The sequence below is a fragment of the Rhinopithecus roxellana genome, chromosome 1 (genome assembly GCF_007565055.1).
Source record: "Rhinopithecus roxellana isolate Shanxi Qingling chromosome 1, ASM756505v1, whole genome shotgun sequence".
Classification (NCBI taxonomy): domain Eukaryota; kingdom Metazoa; phylum Chordata; class Mammalia; order Primates; family Cercopithecidae; genus Rhinopithecus; species Rhinopithecus roxellana.
This window is the reverse complement of record NC_044549.1, coordinates 95,607,724-95,631,441: the sequence shown is the minus strand read 5'-3', so window position 1 is coordinate 95,631,441 and position 23,718 is coordinate 95,607,724. Positions and strand designations below refer to the sequence as shown.

Below are 23,718 nucleotides of genomic sequence, written 5' to 3'. Positions count from 1 at the left end.
GGTCCCCTGTATCATGTGACACCCACTGAGTAATTGCCCACAACAGAAACAGACTCACCACCTGTTCTAGAGCTGGCTCTCCCTGGTCAAGGCTTCCCATGCAGCAGGTGTTTCATAATCAGCCTGTTCCTGCTGCCCTCTACCGCTTTTCCCCTGACCTCCCTGGCTATCCCTTGTCCCTTCCTGGGCAAAAGCATCTAACCACATGGTATGGTGGTGTTACCTGAGTGTGGTGTCAGCGAACCCAGAGCTTTCCAAGCCTACCGATGATGAGTCTACGACCCGGCATTCATTCCCTGTTCCTTCTGATAGTGTTTTTTTCTTTCTCTGGAACTACATTGGCCAAAACGGAAAACAGGGAGGCAGTAAGGTTTATCAGTATTTCACTTGCATAGCCACAGTCTTCAGTGACTGAAATGACAGGTTGATGCAGTGAGGAAAATCAAACAACTAACAAAAAATCCAGTCAAGTCATTGTGGACCATGACAAAAGACCCTCAGTAGGAAAGGAAAAAATGCCTAACACCAAGAAACATGAAGGTAAAAAGCACTGAATTTGGTAAAAGTGAATTTCTATAAATGAGTCATATTATATCTAGAAAATCAGGAAAATTTCAGAAAAATTTTTTTAAAAATTCAAATAACTTTCAAAACTGATATCCTTTTTTCTTCTAATATCTTTTGCATATATTTGTATACACATTTCAAGTATTTAGATGAATGAAATTGGAATATTTTATATCTAGTTCTTTTCAAGTAAAAATGCTAATGTAATATTTATTTTTAAATTTTATAAACTGTGTTTTATTTTTTACTTAAAATATGAGACTTTCTCATGACAATATATATTCTTCAGAAACACTATAATTAATGTCCTTATAACGCTTTCTTGTTTGGATAGTTAATAATGCATTTTGTCATACTATAGCTACTCATTTTGGCTGTCTTCACTGTTTTGCTACTTTAAGTAATTCTGTGAGGTCAATCCTTGTACATAAAGCTCTGTTCAAATCTCTGATTGTTTCCTTAGGATAAAATCCAAGAATTGGCATTATTATGTCAAAGAGCATAAACAAGTATTTTTTTTCTATTCTTTGTTTTGAAAGTGAATTACAAAGAAATCTTCTTTTGAAAGTTGCTTTTTTCATTTGGTTTTATTCTACAGATTGCTTCTTTACCTTCTTCTTTGTGTCAAGAACCTTATTAAACTATATGAATTCCTCTCTCTGCTGCATCTTTAAGAGAGAGTTGAGGTCTCACTTCCTCCCAGCTCTCCTCTCCACCACCTGCCATCTCCTCAGACTGAGACATGTTCCCCTCTCTGCTATCACCCACACCCATACATCCAGGCTCCCTCTCTCATAGCACTGTCATAACATTTATCATGCTGAATTCTAAGTGTCTGTTTGGTTTTATTTTGGCATTAGACACTAAGTGCCTTGGGGGTAAGGACTATATTTTATTCATCTTTATTTCCCCAGAACACACCTAGTACTTTGTACATAGCAGGCACTGAATGAGGGAACAAGGAGCACAGAACCATTTAGTCACCACACACACACACACACACACACACACACACACACACGATCCTGTCCTATATTATTAAGTACAGGAGATAGAAGTGTGAGGGAGAAAGAGGGTCATCTTCATGAAGTAATATGCTTGTATTTTCTCAGCTATAGATGTACAGATGAGATATCACTTTTTGATATGTGTCCAGATAGTCCAGATAGAATTAATATCAGGATTTTATCAGGTCATTGGGACCACAGCCTTCCTGGAAACATAGCTGTAGAGTCAGTTTTATAGTCTGCTGAGCCCAAAACAAGCTAGAGAATTAATAATATTATTGGATCAAATTGGCCCAAAATCTGATTTATCCTACATACACTTGATAGCCCATTCTTTATTTTGTCCCTTTGAGTGAGGTTATAAGTGCCTGTGTTCTGTTTGGATGGAAAATACCATCTGGAAATAATTTATGAGTAACTGCAGAACCTGCCAATGGCATGCTTTACAAGGGCTTATTTCATTCACTTCCAGGTATATTCCATAATTTCCTGATTTTCTCAGGTTCTTTTTTGTAAATACCAAATTGAGCTTATGTTTTTGTCCCCCTTTTTCCCAGGGGCGATCTAAGTGTCAGGATGGTGTTACTGTCCTGGCATCTGCGGGGGTGACCCAGAGTCTCCATGACCTGTGGTTGGAAGGCCCACTCATTGGGGCGCTGAAGCTCCTGAGAGTTACTGTTCTCACTTAGTGGGAGGCCAGCGGTTCTCAGCAGTTTTCTCTGCTTCACACTATACCGTCCAGTTAGCTTCTCATTCAGCCATTGCCTCTACATACTGGAGCAAAGGTTTATGATTTATTAGGCTATTCCCAGGAAAGCAAGTTCTAAGTCTTCTGTGCTTTAAGCTCCACATAATTCTTGGAGATCCTCACATCAATGACTCCCTCTTGTTTTCCTCTTTGTCTTCCTTGCATCTTACTCTACTCACACCCGTGCTGTCTGGCCAGCCTTACTCATTAGGGAGACCAGGAAGAGAGTACTCATGGGCAGGAAAACTCACTGTTTGCTCCATCTTCATAGGCCTGGGATGTGGTCCAAAACTTTGGCTGATAGACCTGTAAAAAGATTTTTATCTTGAGAATATTGTCGCTTTGTGACTTTCCACAGTCTCCTTGAAATTCAAAAGCTAAGCATAACTATTTCTTTTTCTTTGCATTTCAGCCATAGCAATCCTAATGGTCCCTAGGACAATGAGTGTCTCAAGCTGAATGGAAGAGGGTCATATACATGCAAGGGAATGGGAACTTAATATCTCTAAATATCATCCTACCAACACATGTGTGTGTAAATAGATTTATAACTATATGGTCATTTATATAAGAATAACCTAATAATATCAAAGTACAGGTTTGCTTTTCATTAAAACTATAGGAAAGAGAGCTGATTCTATACCATGAACAAAAATGTTCAAGAAAGTGTACCGAATGCTTCAGGCTGTGCTTCTCATGTTCAACCTTCTTCTCCCCTTTTCCTCTCTCTGCCTTTCTCCTCTCTGCCTTTTACTGAAAGACAAATGCCCCTTGTAATAAGGCTATATTTCAGAAGTTCCTGTTATACCCCATAAAAAGCAGAGATCGTACTTGTAATTTACAGGGAACCCTAAAAGAGAAGTGAGACCACTCACTGAAGAATCCTCAAATAACACGAAGACATGAAAAAATATAGCTGGTGCTTCTCTGGCTTATGTAGGAAGAATCAAAGCAACCATGAAATTAATTTTATTCACCATTAAAAGATACTGGACTTAGAATTCATGTTGTGATTATGTAATTATAAATTAATTTCAGTAGCATTGTACAGTCTGAATGAAATGCCAGCAATAACTATGAGAAGTATGCTAATGAGTATCACAAAAGCTTGTCTGCTTGTATGTACCTCAAAATAGTCATGCCCAGAGAGTATATATGAAGGCTCCTGCAGCAAGTGGACCTGCTGTGGTTTCCTAAGACTCTCCAATGCATGTGATCAGTTTACTAGGAAGCAGCTCTCTTTAATATGTTCACACTTAACAGAAAAGGAAGGACCAGAAGGGTGCCCATAGGCCGCACCCAAGTGTGAAATAAATATTATTATTATAGCAGTTGAAATGTGAAATTGAAGAACATTTCGATTTCAAAATAATATTCGTGAGAATCAGATGACACATCTATACTTTAACTCTGGTGAAGTGTGAAAATTAGATAAATACTCCATCAGATTCTGAAAGCTTGAATTATGACGCCCACCTCCCTCACTAAAGAGATTGTTTTTCATATTTAGGGTGGCATACCTCATTTGTGGCAAAGATCTTTCTGGCACTCATACCCTGTTTCTCAATTTATTGTAGCCATCTTATTAATCACTGTGTCTGCTGGGGGAGGAGCCCAAGTATACCTAAATCTAGAATTAAACTATATAGCACTAGGATTTAAAATAATAGAATTTGTCATCAAGATGACTGCCTCACATTCAGCCAGTGTCAAACTCAATAGTTGATATGTTTGCTTATGCAAAAATATCAGAGAGAAAAGGAAAATTTTAATTTGTAATGGATCTATTTCTCATAAAATGTCATTCCTGCCACTCTGCTCTTTAGCGTGTGATGAGGGGAAGCTAAGGCAGCTTCTATTATAAAGGAAGACCCAAGGAGGTGCTATTTTAGAGGATCTTGGGTCTCCACCCAGTCCAGGGGATTCACATGAGCCTCCCTGCATATATGGGCATGTCCCATCACTGCTGTTTCTGCTTGGAAGCCCACAAAGATGGTTTGCTATCCTAGTACCTCAGGTCTTGATGGAAGAAGGCCTTGGTGTGTTCTTAACTATATCCTTTGCCTCAGATATTTTGTTGTCAGTGTTTCATTCTTCCCAGTCAGGTTTTAGGGCTGCTACAAGTCTCTCCATGAAATAGAAACCCCCTAAGGTGCTGTTCTGCTGAACTTCCTCATTGACTGACCTTGTTCTATGATGTCTTTCTTCTTGGGGCCAGTGGGTATGGGATAAAGCCTCCAAGCAGGGTTGCCCATATGGTTGTGTATGTTTGGATTACCCCACCGCTCTGGGAGGCACCATTCACACTGTGGTCATTGTTGATTTAAATATATATTACAGCCATTTTATGGGGCTGGTAGTAAAGGGTCTTGATGAAGACATACGTTTTTCTGGTTTGCACAAAAAAATTAAACACAAGGTAGCAATCGCCTGCCTTGATGTTGAAAGCAACACTCTGGCAACAGACTAGGTGGGTTCTGCCCCTTACTAGCTGTATGACCTTGGGCTAGTCACATAATCTCAGTTTTATCATCTGTAAGATGGAAATAATAATAGTACCTCATAGGCTGTTAGGATTAAAGAAATTACGTATGCCAAGGACTAAGTACACAGCATGGTGAATGCTCAGTATATGGCAGCTGTCACAGTGTGACCCATTTGTGTCCTTCCATATAGATAGATGGTTTTCCAATTTCCAATTACTTTCTACCAGTCCTCTCTTAACATAAAATAACTTTCAAGCCCATTACTACAAGACTCATTACAGTGGACCTATGGATTTGTGATTTGAATCATAATTAGTATTAATTTAATAGCCTCTTGCAGAGTTAGACTAATGTGTCAAGTGACACAGTCTTAGCCCAGCCACACACATTAATATGACTCTGATGAGGGCCTGCCTCTCAGCAAAGTCAGAGCAGGGGGTACAAGGACTCAGGCAATAGACAAGAGAGAAAAGAAGGAAAGAAAGATTAAAGCTTACTGTTTATAGTGTTTTCCACACAAGGTATCATCCCTGACAAGTCTGTCTATGCCATGGCATTGATTATTAGAAGAAAGACACGTAAAAAGCTCTAGGCAGGTCAGATTTTGGCAGACTTAAAGATTATGCAGACAAGAGTAGGGGTCAGGGAGTCTTATCTGAGAGCTGCCGGGTACTTTATCTGTGTTTCAGGACAGGGCTGATCACAGTGTTGGCTGTGGAAGATGGAGGCTGGAAACCTCTGCTGACAGTGATCTTATCTTTCCCATGTGATACTTTCATTAATGACTGCCTTCACCTGCTCTTTCACCAATATGTTGCACTCCAATATAATTTCTGTCCGTTATCAGGCCTTGATGTCATCTAGGACCTGAAATTGTGTTATTGAACTAACATTCATTGTCAAACCTTTATGAGACAAACCTATTTTATTTATCCTCATCCTATAAATGCGTTGATTCTCCCGTGCTGTGTATAATGAATGGCCCTTTGGCTGTTGCAATACCCTCACTGAAATCTTTGAAGTGTGTGTGTGCCTATCTCTCTGTGTCTAACCCCCTTTCTCCTCCTCCCCTTCCTTACCCCTTGCCACCCCTTCCTTACCCTCCCCAATCTGTCTCTGTCTTTCCTAAAGAACAAAAATGGCAATTTCCCTTATTCTAATAGAAAAGACTTTATGTCACAGGAGGGAGCTGCTATTAGCATAAGCAGCCTGGCATTGTGTGGGTGAGTGTCCACATGCATTATCAAGCAAGGCTTATAAACCATGTTAATTCCACACAGCTTTCTCTACTCCATCCAGCTTCCTATCCCTACCCCAACAACATAGAAAGTGACGTCACTCACTTAAGAAAATGTTGCACTAAGGTGGATTTTCATAAAATAAGGATTCTCAGGACTCCAATTTTAAAACCATACCTGTGTGCCTACAGAAAGGTTGGAGGGGGGCAAGAGAATGAGGATCTTGATTGGCACCTAAGGCAGAATGTTTCCACTGAGGAGAAGGATTGGGTGGTACTACTTAGAGATGCAGCAAGGCAGTGCAGGGAGAGCCTAAAAGCAGCTAGGCTCTCATGTCACCAAGACACTGATGAATAGTCATTGATATTTGAATCTGAATCTGAATGTGTACTATCAAAATGGCTGCTGTCATCATTGTCACCACTATTCCTCTGAGTCCTTTTCCATCTCTTCCATCCAACTCTTTGTAACAGGATTGTTAGTTCTATATTTTGTTTTATATCTTGTATACTTTGCTTAATGCAGTAAATATGCTCCCGAAACACTATGAATAAGTAAAACTTCACCTTACTACAACATTTAAATAACATTAAATTCATCTGAATACAGAAAAATATAAAGAAGAAAACAAAAAGATCCAAAATCCCATCACCTAGATAGCCCTGTTAATATTTTTAAAAATAAGAATGTGTGTGTGGACATGGTTAGAGTGTCTATATTTGCATAGTGTAAGGGGTAAATTATACAAGTAGTACAATGAATAGGTATAAATTGAAAAGCACCCACATTTCTTTCACTCCCACTCCAATCCTCAGCCCCTCCCTCAGCATTATGAGTCTGTGCAGTGTACAAAGCACTCTTATAAGAATATGGCAATGGGCTGGGCACCGTGGCTCACGCTTGTAATCCCAGCACTTTGGGAGGCCGAGGTGGGCAGATCACCTGAGGTCAGGAGTTTGAGACCAACCTGGACAATATGGTGAAACCCCGTCTCTACTAAAAATACAAAAATTAGCGGGCATGGTGGTGCACGCCTGTAATCCCACATACTTTGGAGGCTGAGGCAGGAGAATCATTTGAACCCAGGAGGCAGGGGTTGCAGTGAGCCAAGATCCCGCCACTGCACTACAGCCCAGGCAACAAGAGCGAACCTTCGTCTCAAAAAAAATAAAAAAGAATACAGCAATGAATAAGACATCTCCCTGGCCCTAAAAGGGACTTTCAGCCTAATGGGTCAAAGAATCATAAATAAGGCATATAAATAGCATGGTATGTGATGTACAGTAAGTTGGCAGCTGGGCAGCCATGAGATGTGATGCAAACGTTACTCTCAGCTGCTGCAGGTCTCTATTGTGATTTCTTCCCACCTTTGCCTCACCTAACTAGCCAGGTGACCTTAAACAAATACCTGAGCTGTCTGTACCCAATTTATGCATTTATAAGGTCGATGTGATCATTACTCCCTGTCTGATGAGCTTTGAGAACTGAGTGCCAGAATGGGTAAGAAAACACTTCACAACTCATAAAACAGACCAGAAGTGTAAGATTTCATTGTCATCTTTATTGTTATACAAAGGGGTACTATGAATAATCATAGTAATCTTGGGCTTTAATTTAATAGAAAGCCTGGGAGCACAGGGTCACCAGCAACCCGGATTTGACCAACAGCTGCCTTCGCTTGGCTTGTACTGCTTTTTAAGATAAAAGTTGCCAACGTTTAAAAATCAGGAGAGTTCATACAAAAACGACTTCCCTTGAAAAATCAGAGGAAACATTCCCAGGGCACCTGCATTCCTACGCGGCAACCATTTTCATTGCTGAGGAACTGCTTTCCCCTGAGCACGTGTTCTCCCGTTTGTCACAAGTCCCCCGCTCCCTTTTGTAGCCCCAATACTGAAACCTGATGTCAGTTTCACTCGTCATCATGCTTGCCCTTCCTTAGAGCCGAAAAATGTTTTAGAACCCAGGTTCCCATCAAAAGTAGCAGGGTAAAGCTACGCCAAGAAGGCCAAGATTTTTCTTACACCTGACCTGAAAGGATTGGAGTTTGCAATTTCAATTTAAGATGTGCAGAATATTCAGGCTGAAAGGGGCCTGGAGGTTAACTAATCCAAGCCTCTTGTTTTTGAGTTCCAGAGAGGTTAAGTATATAATATAAATAAAATGTTTAGCATTATAATAAAATACTTAAGTAGTAGGGACCATCATTTTCTTTTTCTTTTTTTTTTTTTTTTTTTCTTTTTTTTTTTTTTTGAGACAGAGTCTCACTCTTTCAGCCAGGCTGGAGAGCAGTGGCACGATCTTGACTCACTGCAACCTTTGTCTCCCAGGCTCAAGCAATTCTCCTGCCTCAGCCTCCTGAGTAGCTGGAATTACAGGCATGTGCCACAACCCCCGGCTAATTTTTGTATTTTTAGTAGAGAGGGGGTTTCACCATGTTGTCCAGGCCGGTCTCGAACTCCTATCCTCAGGTAATCCGCCTGCTTCGGCCTTCCAAAATGCTGGAATTACAGGCGTGAGCCACCACACCCCGCCCATCATTTTCATTATGACTAAAGTGACAATTTGGGATTCCCAGATTTTTCAGTCATTTAGTCATTCAGTACATATGCATTGAGCAATGTGATCATGGATGAGACACTTGAGGTTTCATGGAAAAGAAACTGTTTTTATCATAGTGCTTTGTACACTACACAGACTCATAATGCTGGGGGAGGGGCTGAGGATTGGGGTGGGCATGAAGGATAAGACATTTGAGGTTTCTGAGTCCCATTTTCCTCATCTGCTTAGAGGGAGAATACTGGCCCTCCCTACCCTGAATGTTTGAAAATCAATTGCAAGTGTTTGTGAGCCACTTAGTAGAGTTTATAGTACTGAATGAATCATTATTACAACTTTGTCATGAATTTAACTCAGAAAGTTTTAAAACTGTTTATAACGAGGAGTTTAAAAGATGTCTGAGATACCCCAAGTTACATAATCCTCATTAGGATTTACAGTTTTCTCAAGCTCTACCTGTCAAATGAATTAATTGTCTAATATTATCCAACCAAAATATTTAGTTAAGTTTAGAATAACTTTTTTGTGTATTGTTACTTTGTCTGCATTCCAGAAATTAAATCAGAGGGGAGAATGTTGGTTTACAGGAATAGACTGATACATAATTTGCATTTGTGTGTCTTCCCTATTAGGCCAACACAAAAACATGCCCATTTTGCTGAAGTACATATTGAGTTCAGAAGCAGACACAGACGGTCCTCATAATGACCATTGTGATGTACCTTTATTGCTTCACAAGGTGCCATGGCTTTGGACGGTGTGGTGAGGATGGAAGCCCTACCCACATGTTGTTTGCACTGGACCAGAATCCTGGATGGAGGAAAGAACTTTGGACATACCTGGGCCAGTTCTCTCCACCCACCAGGAGTGAGCATGTGAGCATGAGCTGTACATGTACAGGAGGGTCATTGTGTTTTCATCAGTGTGTAAAGTGTACTTTGCTACATCTGATAGCTCCTTGTATGGCAGTAGCTGGACGATAGTGTTGTCCATTGTGGTACTGAACTGGGCTCACCTGTCAGAGCAAGACTTTAGGAGCTTAGCATTATGTCAGGTCAGGACATTATGTGTGAATGCTTATTCACTCATCTATTAATTTGTTTATTTAGCAAATGTTGGGTGCTTTTGATATTCTAGACATCAGCATTATGGTGGGAAAATCCAAAACTTCTGATATGGTTAGGATCTGTGTCCCTGCCCAAATCTCATGTCAAATTATAATCCCCATTGTTGGAGGTGGGGCCTGGTGGGAGGCGATTGGATCATGGGGGCGGTTTCTCATGAATGATTTATCACCGTCCTTCTTGGTACTGTTCTTGTGAGATCTGGTTGTTTAAAAGTGTACTGTACCTCCCCCTACCCCCTTCCTCCTGCTCCAGCTATGTGAAGGGCCTCATGCCTCCTTTGCCTCCTGCCATGATTAGAAGCTTCTTGAGGCTTCCCCAGAAGCAGAAGCCACTATGCTTCCAGTACAGCCTTCAGAATCATAAGCCAATTAAACCTCTTTTCTTTGTAAATTACCCAGTCTCAGGTATTTCTTTATAGCAGTGTGAGAATGGACTAATGTATCTTGTGAAGTTTATATTCTAAAGGGGAAGACTGACACTAAATAAATAAATAGTCTAAATAAATAAGCAAGATATCTACATAATTGTGTGTTGTAAGGGCAGTAAGCAAAATAATGAGGAAATACAATCCCTGTCAGAAAAGGCCTCTCTGAAGATGTCACACTTGAGCTACAACATCTTCATATGGGTCAGTCAGCCAATGTCAAGGACAGGAGAACATGTCAGGCAGAGAGAACAGCGAGTACAAAAGCCCAAAGATGACAAAAAGACTGGCATGTATGGGCAACAGGAGGGAGGCCTTGAGCAAGGAAGGGAGTGGTGTGACATGATATTAGACAAATTAGCTAGGGACCAAGTCATGCAGGACTTGACACCATTGTTTCTCACCTGGACTACTGAAATAGCCCAGGGGCTAAAATGACAGTGGTTGGGACTGGAGTCAATGCAGTGAGAACAAGAGAACTGGAAGGGTTTAAAAGATATTTTAGAGGTAAGAGTAACAGAACTTAATGATGGACTGAATGTCAAGAAAGAGGAAAAGAGAAAAATTAAGGGTGATTCTTAGGTTCTGGCTTGAGCAATGGAGTGGATTATGGTGCCATTTTCTGAGGCTTAAAAGTCAAATAACTTGCCAAACCTCACTTAGCTAGGACATTGAAGTCTAGTCCATGTGAATTCAATTTTTTTTTAGCTTTTTGGTTTTTTTAAAACCTGTGAGATAAGGTTATTAGGTGAAATTTTCAAGATCTCTTTCAGATTTGCAGTTAAGTTCTCATCTAGATTAAATCGTTAATATAGAAATATCCTGAGGTTCAGAATTAAGTAACATTGTCAGGCCCTGGTATTTTTGATAAATACAGTGCTATGATGGAATAAATATTTTATCTCAGAACTAATAGCCAGAATCTTGCAAGTGTTTTGTCTCGAGCATAAAAAAGAAAATGATTTTTTCATTTTCTCTTGGGCATAATATATTTTCTGGAGTTTCTCAGTACCAAGCAATTTGTTCTGTCAAGCAAGATTAGATTGTAAGCTATCTGTTACAATCCTGAGCTAACACTGCAAAGCCCAAACAATAAGCTGTTTTTGGTGTCCTGGTTTGTTTCAGATCATTCTTAAGCCTCCCACCCCAGTGTTCAGCCTTGCTTTGTACATATTATTTCTCCAGAACCACACACATCTCACCCAGGATGGGGGCAGGTTTCCTCTGTAGAGAAAGGAATGGAGACATTTCAGTAATTCAGAATATACCTAGAACTCAAAACCCTGCCATCTGGGGCTCACCCATTTTGGCCAGGTCTAAGATTCTGTTGCTAACATAGGCAGTATAGTGCTGAAAACTTCACCATGAGGTAGATCTTAATTTACCCATAGAAACAGTGGGATTTGTTTGTGACAAAGGCGGGTCATAAATCTTAAGTATGTTCAATAGCATGTGAGTACAGCTGGCCCTTCATGTCCATGGGTTCTGCATTTGTGGATTCAACCAACCACAAATCAAAAATATTTTTAAAGCAATAAAAAACAATATAACAATAATACAAATTAAAAAATAATATAACAACTATTTAAATAGCATTTACATTGTAGATTATAAGTAATCTAGAGATGATTTAAAGTATACAAGAGGATGTGCATAGGTTATATGCAAATACTAAGCCATTTTATATAAGGGACTTGGCCACCCATGGATTTTGCTATCTGTAGGGAGTGCTAGAACCAATCCCCAGCAGATACCAAGGGACAACTGTGTAGCTGAACAGCCACACACTAAATCTCTCACCAAATTCAGATATTACAGGGAACAACAAAAAAAATTCAACTCAAAAAGTCTCAAACAAGAAAGGCATTTATTGTCTCACAGAACAAGGACAGGGCAGTTCTAGGGTGGCTCAGCAGTTCCCTGGTATTCTCCAGGACTCAGGCTCTTTACTGTTTACCTCTGTGCTCTACAATCCTGCACTTGTTGCCATGACCCTAAGGGATATCCCTTCATAGCTGCACAATGGTTGCCATACTTCTGGGAAACACATAGGCTAGCACTGGGCCAAATAAACAGTCATTGTCTGCTCTGTGTCTCTTTTAGTGGGGAGAGGGGGAAGCCTTTCTCAGAAGCACCCAGCAGACTTTTTTGAGTCCTTGTCCATGGAATGCCCAGTTTCTCCCATCTAGATATAAGGGTATTATTCTAAACTTCTCCCCTCATCCTTTATTCTCCTCAATTTCTATGACTGATCCATTCTGGTTTTTAGAAACCTGTCACAGGAGCTGGGCACAGTGGCTCACACCTGTAATCCCAGCACTTTAGAAGGCCAGCAGGAGGATCACTTGAGGCCAGGAGTTCAAAACTAGTCTAGGCAATATAGTGAGAACCCATCTCTAAAAATAAAAAATAAGAACCTATCACGTATCCTCTGTCCCTATATTTACTACATTAATTCAGATCCTCATTAACTCCACCTGTTCTCACTGCTCCCAATTTATCTATCTTCTGCATTGCCCCGGAATCATCTTTTAAAACATGAATCTCATTGTGTCACTATCCTGCTTAAAACCCTTCAGTGATTCTTAATCAAATATGGGACTAAATTTTATTTTATTTTTCTAGCTGCAAGAGTGACTCCTTCTCCCTTTTTAAAAAAGAAATCTTGCATGGCAGCTCACTTTTAGCTGTTAACAGGTGGAAGTAGAGCTGTCCTAGTTGAAATGCAGCTGGGGAAGGGGCCTTTAACTCAGCCAGTTGGATTCCTCCCTTCCCTCTCATGGAGGCCCTAAAGCCTTTCCTTGGATCCCCTGGAGTACAAGCAAATGGAAATGCCTACTAGGCAGTTGGTGTACACCTCAGGAGTGTCAACCAGGCTAACTGCATAGACTTAGAAAGTGTGGAAGCCAAGGTCGGTGACACGCTCACCCAGAAAGTGCAGAGTGAGAAGAAAGTCCTATAGAGAGAGGACTCCAAGAGTGATGCTGAAGTAATGCCTACAAACCATGTAATATCCCATGAAGCAATCTTTCTGTTTTACCTTTCAAGACTGTGCCTTATTGGAGAATTTATGCTATGATTGTGTAGGACTATTTAACTCAATCAGATGCTTGAGGACAAAGTGAGGATATGTTGAATACCAAAATTTCAGTTTCCAGTATCAAAAAAACACTATCAAAAACTGAGAACAACAATTTCTAATTGTGTGGATTGTGCTTTTGCTTAATTTTCATTCTTATAGCTTTTTAAAAATTGTTTTGATAATCCATGAGATTAGTCTTTTTTTTTCCCCAAGGCCTTTTGTATTAGAAATCCTGCAGTAACCAACATTTCACGTGTTTCCGTATCTGATCAAGGCATTTTTAGTTAAATAAGTGTAAGAATGGAATTTCAAGCAGAACTATAATAACTGATTATGATAGTTATTTTAATTATTCTCTCTGCTCTTGATATCAACTTATATTTATTCTTTATGTCTATTTAAGAATTCAGTGTTGCCTTTTTTTTTTTTTTCCTGTTGGTGGGAGTCTAAATTAGTTCAACCATTGTGGAAGACAGTGTGGCAATTCCTCAAGGATCTAGAATCAGAAATACCATTTGACCCAGCAATCTCATTACTGGGTATATACCCAGAGGATTATAAACCATTTTATTATAAAGACACATACATACATATGTTTATTGCAGCACTATTCACAATAGCAAAGACTTGGAACCAATCCAAATATCCATCAATTATAGACTGGATAAAGAAAATTTGGCACATTTACACCACGGAATACTATGCAGCTATAAAAAAGGATGAATTCATGTCCTTTGCAGGGACATGGATGAAGCCGGAAGCCATCATTCCTACACTGGAACAGAAAACCAAACACTGCATGTTCTCACTCATAAGTGGGAGTTGAACAATGAGAACATATGGGCACAGGGAAGGGAACATCACACACCAGGGTCTGTCAGGGGCTGTGGGGCAAGGGGAGGGAGAGCACTGGGACAAATACCTAATGCATGCGGGGCTTAAAACCTAGATGACAAGTTGATGGGTAGAGCAAACCACCATGGCACATGTATACCTATGTAACAAACCTGCACATTCTGCACACGTATCCCAGAACTTAGAGTAACATTTAAAAAAAAAAGAATTCAGTTTTTTTTTTTTTTTTCAAGCCAGCACCATGGTGTGCACCTGTAGTCCCAGCTACTCCAGAGGCTGAGGTGGGGGAATTCCTTGAGCCAAGGAATTTGAGGTTTCAGTGAGCTATGATCACACCACTGCTCCCTAGCCTAGGTAACAGAGCAAGATCCCCTCTCTTAAAAAAAAGACAAAAAAAAATTCAGTCTTTTTTGTTGTTCCATGAAAACTAAAGAGCCATTTAGATACAGTTGACATTCTTGTTATGGAATATGACCTTAATGAGGAAGGAAACATTAATAAAGACTAATTAATGCATAATTTTAACAAGTAAGGGTGATATGTTTGAAGCTAGAGCTGAATGGGTTGTGCATTTCAGCAGATATTTGCATATTGAGTGACACTGTCAAAAAAGAAGAGGTGAACAGAAAGGAACTGGACAGGGCAGGCTCCAACGAGACCAGACTGTTCAACTCTATTTGCTTTTATCCATTCTCATTTCAAAAAGAATTTCAGGAGAGCTTGTCCTTTGTGTCTTGTGTGGGCTTCAGGCAAGCACATCTTCAATCTTGCTTCCTTCTGACTCGGACCACCCTTTCCCTAGGCCTCAGTTCTGTCATCACCAGAGCTTTTTCTGCTTCTGTCTTTATGGTCTATCTCCATCACACCCTGGAACTGACCTGTTTCTGGCCACCAGTCTTTGCTGTCAGACTTTGAATAGGCAAACTCATCCTGCCCCGACATCACAACTTCCTCATGCTCCACAGGATTCAGCTGTTGGCATTTCTAGGCCCTCCTAGAAATGAGGAGTCCACCACACCACCCCCATCCTTCCCACTTCCAACTGGGACTTCACAGAAACTCAGCACCAAGCAGAAGCCTAAAGTGTGTATCAGTTGACTGAAACTTGAAAGTGATTTTGTTTGTCTCCTAATCCTTTTAAATGTGATATGTGTTTAAGAGTAGCAGAGACAAAGTGATTAGGAAAATTATAATGTTATCCTAGCCTATTTTAGTGACACTCTAATATGGTTAAGAAAATTGACTGTCAGATTTGATCATTGTTGCCAAAGCGAACAGCAGTCATTTTCAGAGTGGCTGGAGTCCAATTCTCACCCAGCAGAAGCAATTTTAATGACTGAAGAATCCAGTTACCATAAGAAGCAACGGAACCTGAATGCATTGCTGACCTCCCGCATTGTCTCTCTGTTCTGTTTTTAAGGCACAACGTGTTTGATTGCTCTGCTATCAGATAAAGACCTCACTGTGGCCAACGTGGGTGATTCGCGCGGGGTCCTGTGTGACAAAGATGGGAACGCTATTCCTTTGTCTCATGATCACAAGCCTTACCAGTTGAAGGAAAGAAAGAGGATAAAGAGAGCAGGTAAGCTTGCGAACACCTCCAAGAAATGTCTACTGTCTTGCTGTTGAGCAAAGCGGCCTGATTGGGGGAGCTCCTGGATAAAATGTTCAGTTACCCGGTATTAGAGAGGCTGCTACTGTGGTAACTGAGATTATACAGAGGCTGCTACTGAGGTAACTGAGATTAACTTTGTATCGTTGCCTATCAAATAAATGGCCACTAAATCTGTCCTTCATAACCAAAGATTCCAAAAGAACTAAAAAGCCTATTTCCAGTTTAAAGGCTAATAAAATCTTTGGGTCTCTGGTCCTCACTTTTCTCTAGCCTGTTACTATATGCTGCTTCCCTCGGAGCCACACCAAACTACTAATCATTTCTCAAAAGACCTTGTTTCCAAAAACCTCTGTGCCTTTGCAAGTGCTGTTCTGGGTGACAATTACTTGTCCCATAAGATTCAGTTTAAGGTGTTCTTTTGGAAGCTTTCCATGTCACACTGCGGCAAGGGCCTTCCAAGTCTGGGGTGGATGCCCCTCTGCCTTTCCCCAGCATCCTATGTGGACCTCTTGGGTCACCTTTTATAATACGTGGACATACCTGGCTCTCCTATCTGCCTTGCCTTCCTGACTGTCACCTCTTTGAAGACAGGAACTTGGTTTTGTTCATCTCTATACCTTGAGCATCTGGCTTAGTGCCTGGTATAAGTAAATATTTCAGAGCAAGGTTAGGGGTAGAGGGGCTCCTTATTCATTCATTCATTCATTCATTCATTCATTCATTCATTCATTCATTCGTCTATTCAATATTCTAGGAGCTAGGGATAAAACAAAGCCCCATTCCCAAGCTTTCACGAAACTTATATTCTGAAATTGTCATGGGGGTGGGGAATGGAGTAAGTAGACATTAACAAAAAAAAATAGTAAAAATAAGTCATTCATATAGTGTATTACAAGGTGGTAACTGCTATGGAAAGACATGAAGCAGGTAAGGGGAGTGTCAGAGAGTTGCAGTTTTAAGTAGTGTGGCCTGTGTGGGCCTTGCTAGAGTGACATTTGGATGATGACAGGGAGGATCATTATCAGTTGATTATTACATTTTCATAATTAGATTTCAGAGGATACCTTTATACCTATGGAAGGGAAGCATTCTTTCACTTTTCAGACTGAGAGCTGCAGGATGTATGCTGTTCACGATGTGCCAGGCAGCAGGCCAGCTGTCAAAGGGGAACAAGCGAGGTGCTCATAGACACTAGTCTCTGACCAGGATGGGCCCCTGCTCTCTGGGTTAATCTGCACATTGATCTCTACAGGTCAGCTTCTGCCCAGTGAATGAATTCAATGAACCTAATCAACATTTTAGTTTTCACAGTAGGGAACTATACTGTTAAGTCAAAATGTGTTGAATTTTATTACAACCTCCTGCTTCAGTGACTGCTTGAGTTGCAAAATAGTTTTTAATGAAAGCATTGGTCAGGTTTTCTGTTGATGGGATGGAACAAATGATATTTTAGGAGCATCCATCAAACTTTGATGACCTCCAGGCAGTAAGAGCAAAGTTCGCTGGCTTCCCACTTACAAAACACCATCTCCCTGTAAGAGTCTGCTGTGAAATTAAGGTACAGTTAGCCCACTCTTGCATCAGCACAGGCAAAGATGTGTACACAATACACCTGAAAATGTCATCTTACTATTCAGTACTCCTTTGAAATGTCATGGCCATTTTATCCTTCCTCTTCTTCCCTGCCGTACCCACTACCCACGCCTGCACTCTACATTGATTCTTTGTGGAAGCAAATTTGGACACTGTCTCCAAGGTGGTTAATCTAACCTCTCTGTTCTTTTACATAATTTGATCAAGGGCATATTTTATACAGGGCTTAAGAAACAGTGATTGGTTTTACCATCTTCATGTGTGTTTTCTCTGGCGTCAGCCTCTTTTCAGGACATCTTTCCCCCTCCTGCTTAGCGTGACAGTAAGGTCCAGCCAGCCTGGGCCATATACATGGTGGGCTTTCTGTCGCCACTCCTTATACTGTTTCCAACAACATTAGCTGTCATTTATTGTGTGCTCACCCTGTTCTGGGAGCAAAGCCTAGCACTTTATGCATACACTTTCTCTTTGCCTGTCTTAAGAGGTTGATAATATTATTCTCATTTTGTAACCAACAAACTGGAACTTCACAGAGGCTTACATGCCCAAGCACACACAGCTAGTGAATGGTGAGACTACAGTTGAATCCCAGGACTGGGTTTTATGCTCTTGCCTATTAGACCACACTTCTTGGAATGTCCTCCTACGTATCCTGCCCATAGATGTTTCACCCATCACTCAAAGCCCACCTTTAATGTTCATTACTCCCTCATGATCAGAACTGGGAATCATCCCTCCCTTCTCCATCTGCCTACAGCATTTAGCAGACACTGGTCTCACCGTGAAGAATACCACTTCGTGCTTATTGTATTTATTACTTTTTGTGACTTAATTCTCCCGCCAGGCTGTCTACTTTTTTAAAGAAAGGTCTGGATCTTGTATAACTTCATATCCTGCACATTGCCTTCCATGGAGTAGGTATTTAGTAAGTATCTGACAAATATGTGAAGGGAGAAAAAAATAATAGATACAGTTATTAAGTGTATATTATATTCAGGGACCATGCCAAATGACTTATGTGGAATAAGACCTTCATTTCTCAACAACCCAATAAAATAGATACTGTCTCTATTTTGCAGGCAGGGAGACTAAGGATCAGAGAAAGAGTTTCTCATCCAAAGTGAGACATGGCTAAGGAATCACATTCAAGTAGTCTGACCTGAGCCTTTAATGACTACACTAATATGTGCTTTTTCTTAATCTTGATCCTATTTGGGGGGACAGAGCTGTTTTGAGATCTATATAGGCACACTTAAGGGTGGCCTCAGGCCAAATGATGTATATGCCCGTCACCTGCCTTTCAGCATTCCTTTGCCACTCTCCTCAAATCCCTACCCTCACGCTCTCTACTGTCAATCACTGAGCCACCATGGTGTTAAGTTAAAACCAATGCCCTCCCCCATATGTATCCCCTACCTTCAGTACTCTTATTGATATATTCTTGAAATCCTTCAAGATGCCAGGATGAGGGTATGAGGATCAACTGGTAGAGTATGAAACCCCAGGCCATGCAGTGGGTCCCGGGAGTGATGGGGTTAAGGGGCGTGTCCACGGGCCAGTTAACACGAAGTAGGTCACCCTGTTGCGCACACACCTAGACTATCTCGGGTATGTGAGATATCAGCTGGTCAAACTAATGCGCTCATCCTGTCTTTCTAGGTGGTTTCATCAGTTTCAATGGCTCTTGGAGGGTCCAGGGAATCCTGGCCATGTCTCGGTCCCTGGGAGATTATCCGCTGAAAAATCTCAACGTGGTCATCCCAGACCCAGACATCCTGACCTTTGACCTGGACAAGCTTCAGCCTGAGTTCATGATCTTGGCATCAGATGGCCTCTGGGATGCTTTCAGCAATGAAGAAGCAGTTCGATTCATCAAGGAGCGCTTGGATGAACCTCACTTTGGGGCCAAGAGCATAGTTTTACAGTCATTTTACAGAGGCTGCCCTGACAATATAACAGTCATGGTGGTGAAGTTCAGGAATAGCAGCAAAACAGAAGAGCAGTGAACCCTTCAGGGGTCTCAGCTGCCTTAGACTAAAGGACTTGCAACACACTGGTCTCTTTTAATTTAGTGAAAAGTGTGGGAGTTGTAATTAGGATCATCCATCCCGGACATGGAATCCCCTCTTCCTGGTGGTCTTAGGTCTATAAGCAGTGATGAACAGAGGGTGCCCTTGGCCAATGTAGTTAAGAAGCTGGAAAATGGTTTCTTCATGTTTTCCCAACTCTTTCATCCAGTGTCCAAAATATATAAATAAATAGCTGTAGAGTTACGTATATGAAGTGAATAGCATATGTGCCATTTAGTCTCCCTCAAGATTCTTTTCAATATGCTGTTCAGGGTCCTCCAGGCATCAGCTGTTGTGTCCTCTCTTTGGAACAGTGGACAGGACAGGCCACCCAGTGCTGCAGGAGACAGGCCACTGCGTCACCTGTGAGTGGTCAGGGGCTGACGTGGCAACACCCTCTGCCAAGAGACAGAGCTGTCCTAAGAATGCTTTGTCCTTCTGAGCCCATGTTTTCTGCTCAGTAGCAGCTTGGAAGCAGATTTGGAATGGTTTATTATTTTGGCTGCTCTTGGGGACTGCGAGAAGCAGAGGATGGGAGACCAGTGGCAACTGCCTGCACAGCAGAAATAATCCTTTTCCCTTGCTTCCTTTATTAGTTAAATAGACTTTGTATACCACCTGACCAGCCTTTGTGCATTTATCCAAATCATGCATGACCGTTAACCTTTTGCTTAGTCCTTACCGTATGTAATAGGCAGCTGTTAAATTCACAAACAGACACCATGATTTTTCATCTTACATGACCAAGAAACCACGTTAGGGAAAATGAAAAAACCAAATCACAATACCATGATTCCTTCCATTTTCAGCAGTAGATGAAGGAAATGATACTGAATGAGTCACAGTGTTCCCCGGCAAGTAAGCTGTTTGCATCGACAAAGGAGTGAGCTGGTGAGGTTACCACCCTGAATTGAGCTCCAGCTGCCAGTTCTTGCGTTTTTCCTTGCCCTTTTCCTAGTGGTTTTCAAGTGTCTCTCAGGCAGTGTTCTGAGAAGCAGCAGCCTATAACTGTATGTGTGCTCCTTGAAGCCAGCTACAGAGTTCCCAGCTACTGCAGCTTGGGATTTGGTGGGAAACTACTGGGATGAGCTTCTCCTTGACAATGGAAAGGCAGCAGCCTTTAACATTTGGTTGCAAATCTCCATCCCCATCAGGTAGCTTTCTCCAGGCAAACACAAACCGCCCCCTGTGGCCTGCAGCCCTGCAGGGGAGGCAGCAAAGGGACCCGGCAGTGGCAACACAGCAAGTCGGGAATTCCAGCGTGAACCCATATTGAGAAGTGGGCCAGAATTATTTAGGGGCCTGGCTTGCTGCTCTACATTTCCTGTGTCACTAATGTATCGTTTTTCCAAGCTTGGTATTTTATAAGTTTATTTAGAGAAAATGCCGGGTCACTCTTTTTGCCTAAGGTGACTCAAACAGCCAAACGAACTTTTGTTGCCTCCCACCCCTCTGTATCCACCTGGTGTTGTTCTTTCCCTGTGGGCATTTCTGGTTATAGCTTCCCATAGGCCACATTCACCGGACACCTCCTCCCCGTGGAGCCCTGCCCTCTCCCCTCCTGCTGCTGTAGAGCTTTCCCAAAGCCGTGTCCAGGAGAGAGCTCGAGAGAGTGAAGAAATTGCCCTGTGGATGTGGAGGGCTGCAATCTATCTTGATTTCTCCAAGCCCTTATCTTTCTTTGACTGCACTGAGAATTGCTAATGACTTCCCATGAGATTTGCTTACTTTTGTATACTGTGTTCTCCAGCATTACAGTTAGAACCTTGGTTATTATTTTTTAGCCATAGAATCTTCTAGTACAAAATATCTGCCACCATTTCAGATTTAAGCATTTGCTTCTGGAGAGACACTGAATATGTGGATGTGTGTATTAATATTTGGGGTGGGGGGACAGGAAAGGGAATGTGGAAAACAAATGCTGACTGTGAGCAGTGCTGATATGGCCAGGCCAGGTGACTGAGTTTGCTTGGGGATTCAGGACGTTCTGACTCCTGAGAGTTGCCCCACCCACCATCGAACTGAAATCAGCACCAATGGTGTCGGCAATTTACAGCCCATAGCCAACTTTCTTTCTTTATTTTTAACATAGCACAAAAATGTATAATAGCAAGGGAAAGACATTTTTAAATTCCACAGTTATTTTTATTGTCTAAAATGAAAGCAGCAGTGTTTTGATAAAGATGAGAAAGAAAAGCTACTAAATTAGTAAATCAGTGGTTACGTGCCCTGCAGAATTTCTTAACAGATGGTGCTGAGTGCACGAGTTACATAACTTTCTCTCTAATTGAGGTTCACAAGGCGTCTTCTAAATTTTGCTTTGTGCAATTAATTCATTTCTAATGTTAACTGAATAGAGTGTATATATCCTACTCCCATTACTGCCTCTTTCCCCCCTACTATGGCTTGTAGATTTTTAAAAGATAGAAGTTCTAGGCAAAACTGTAGCAGTTTCATTAATAGTTAGGATAGTTATATCTAAAATCAGAGTATTTTGTTCTCTTCCTTCTGGAGCTCTCTCTCCCTAGCCCTTTTCCAGCTGTTGGGGATTTGCAGACATCACTCCTGGGGTGCCCTGTAGCACACTGGCTGCTCCCCAGGGACCCGGGAATGCTGAATCGAGCCATTAGGGAAATTGATTTGAGATGTCTGCATGTGAAGCTTCCCTAAGCAGCACTGCCAAAGCTTTGGAATTGTCACCCAAGGCTTCCTAGACTCCCTTGCTAGCTCGAGTTCGAATTGCCAATTGTCCCCATGGTGCCAAATTTTGGGATGGTTTTACAGTCTTTTAGAAATGAAGACGGGAATGGCCATGTGTTTATGAGACCCCAGCAGGGTGCCAGGCCCAGGTCTCCATTAATGCAGTGCTCTGCTGCTGCTCCACTGGCAATCTGTACTCTTAACATAGGTTGGGGGAGGGACAGCTAGGGAAATTTTTTAAAAAATTAATTGTATTTACAATTCTTTCATCATAGGAATAAACAATACTTATATAGAAAGCTCCAAAGCTGTTCCCAAGACCTGCATTTATTTTATATGACCAACTTGCCGCAAGGCAATTAACTCTGAATTGCTGTTCTAATGTGACATATCTGTGTACATATGTACATATTAGTGGTAACCAGTGGCTGCATTTTATTCCTTGCTGTGGATTGAGGTATTGGCTTCTTGAATCCTGTATATGTCATAAGAGTATTACACAGAGAGTGTTATAGTGAAGGATGCAAGCTGGATAATTTAAAACAGGCCTTATTTCATACAAGTGTAATTATTACATCATTTTGGGTAAATGGCAAAGAGGATTGCATGAGAGTCATAGCGTCATCATTTCAATTTAATCTGAAGTGATTCTAGGAAATTGATTCCACTGTTGGATTCTAGGAAATTGACTCCATTGTTTCCTTTGAGTTTAATTTCCTTTGTGTTTAATTTGACCACAGAAACTTTTTTGAGTAGCACCTAGTAACACTGCAAGGAACTTGTGTATCAAGGGGTACTTTGATTTTCCTGATTTTTTTTTGCTAGATCTCTCTTGCAACTGTGTCAATGAAAGGTCTGTGTTTAGAAAAGGCAGCATATCATTGTATATCAGAAAGTATAGGAATATATACTTTGTATAAAACTTTTCCAATCATTTCAGAAATTTTTTCCTCCTTTTGAACCACCACTAGACTGTTCATCCCCTAACAGTCCCCCAAAATTGCCTTAGCATGTCACACCAGCATTCGTCATCCAGCTCTGGAGAAATGACATGACTGTTAGATACCATGGCTGTTTAATTGCCTCTGGATTAAGTCATTGATATCTAGACTTTTGAGATAGTTAGCTGTAGAAATAATAGAATCCAGTGTTTCCCAAAGTGTGTTCCAAAAAACGTAAGTTCCAAAGATGCTCTTCTAAATATAGGGTTCCAGGATCAAATAAGTTTGGAAAACACATACCATCTTAGAAAGTTATAACATGAACATATCTAAGGCTCTAATTTAAATGTCCTGCAGGGGAGAGAAAAACACAACGAATATCTACTGTCAGTTAGCCCAGTGTTCTCCAGATTAATTTGACCACAGAAACTTTTTTGAGTAGCACCTAGTAACATTGCAAGGAACTGGTGTTCTAAAGAACACTCTTTGGGAAATTCTGGTATATTGAAATATTGCTGTGGTTTCATTCATGCTGACTCTTAGTAGTAGCAGTACAAGTACAATTTGCAACTTAGATGCATGAGCCTTTCATATACGAAGCTGACTTGTTAATAAAAGCAGTGTTAAGAAGTAGTATGACTTAATATGACCAACAGCAGCCTCATATTGATAGCAGAACAATCCTACTGAAAGCTCTAAACATCATC

General features: G+C 41.1%; 1 protein-coding gene across 2 annotated transcripts in view; it reads left to right on the top strand.

The window, feature by feature from the left end:
• Positions 1-22,377, top strand: part of PPM1L (protein phosphatase, Mg2+/Mn2+ dependent 1L) — a 320,428-nt gene extending 298,051 nt beyond the window's left edge. For both annotated transcript variants that reach the window (XM_010366719.2, XM_030928100.1), the window contains exons 3-4: positions 15,514-15,675; positions 18,961-22,377. In XM_010366719.2, coding sequence (XP_010365021.1) covers positions 15,514-15,675; positions 18,961-19,307 — 509 coding nt within the window. In that variant the 3' untranslated portion in view covers positions 19,308-22,377. The remainder of the gene's footprint in view (positions 1-15,513; positions 15,676-18,960) is intronic.
• The last annotated feature ends 1,341 nt before the right edge of the window (positions 22,378-23,718 follow it).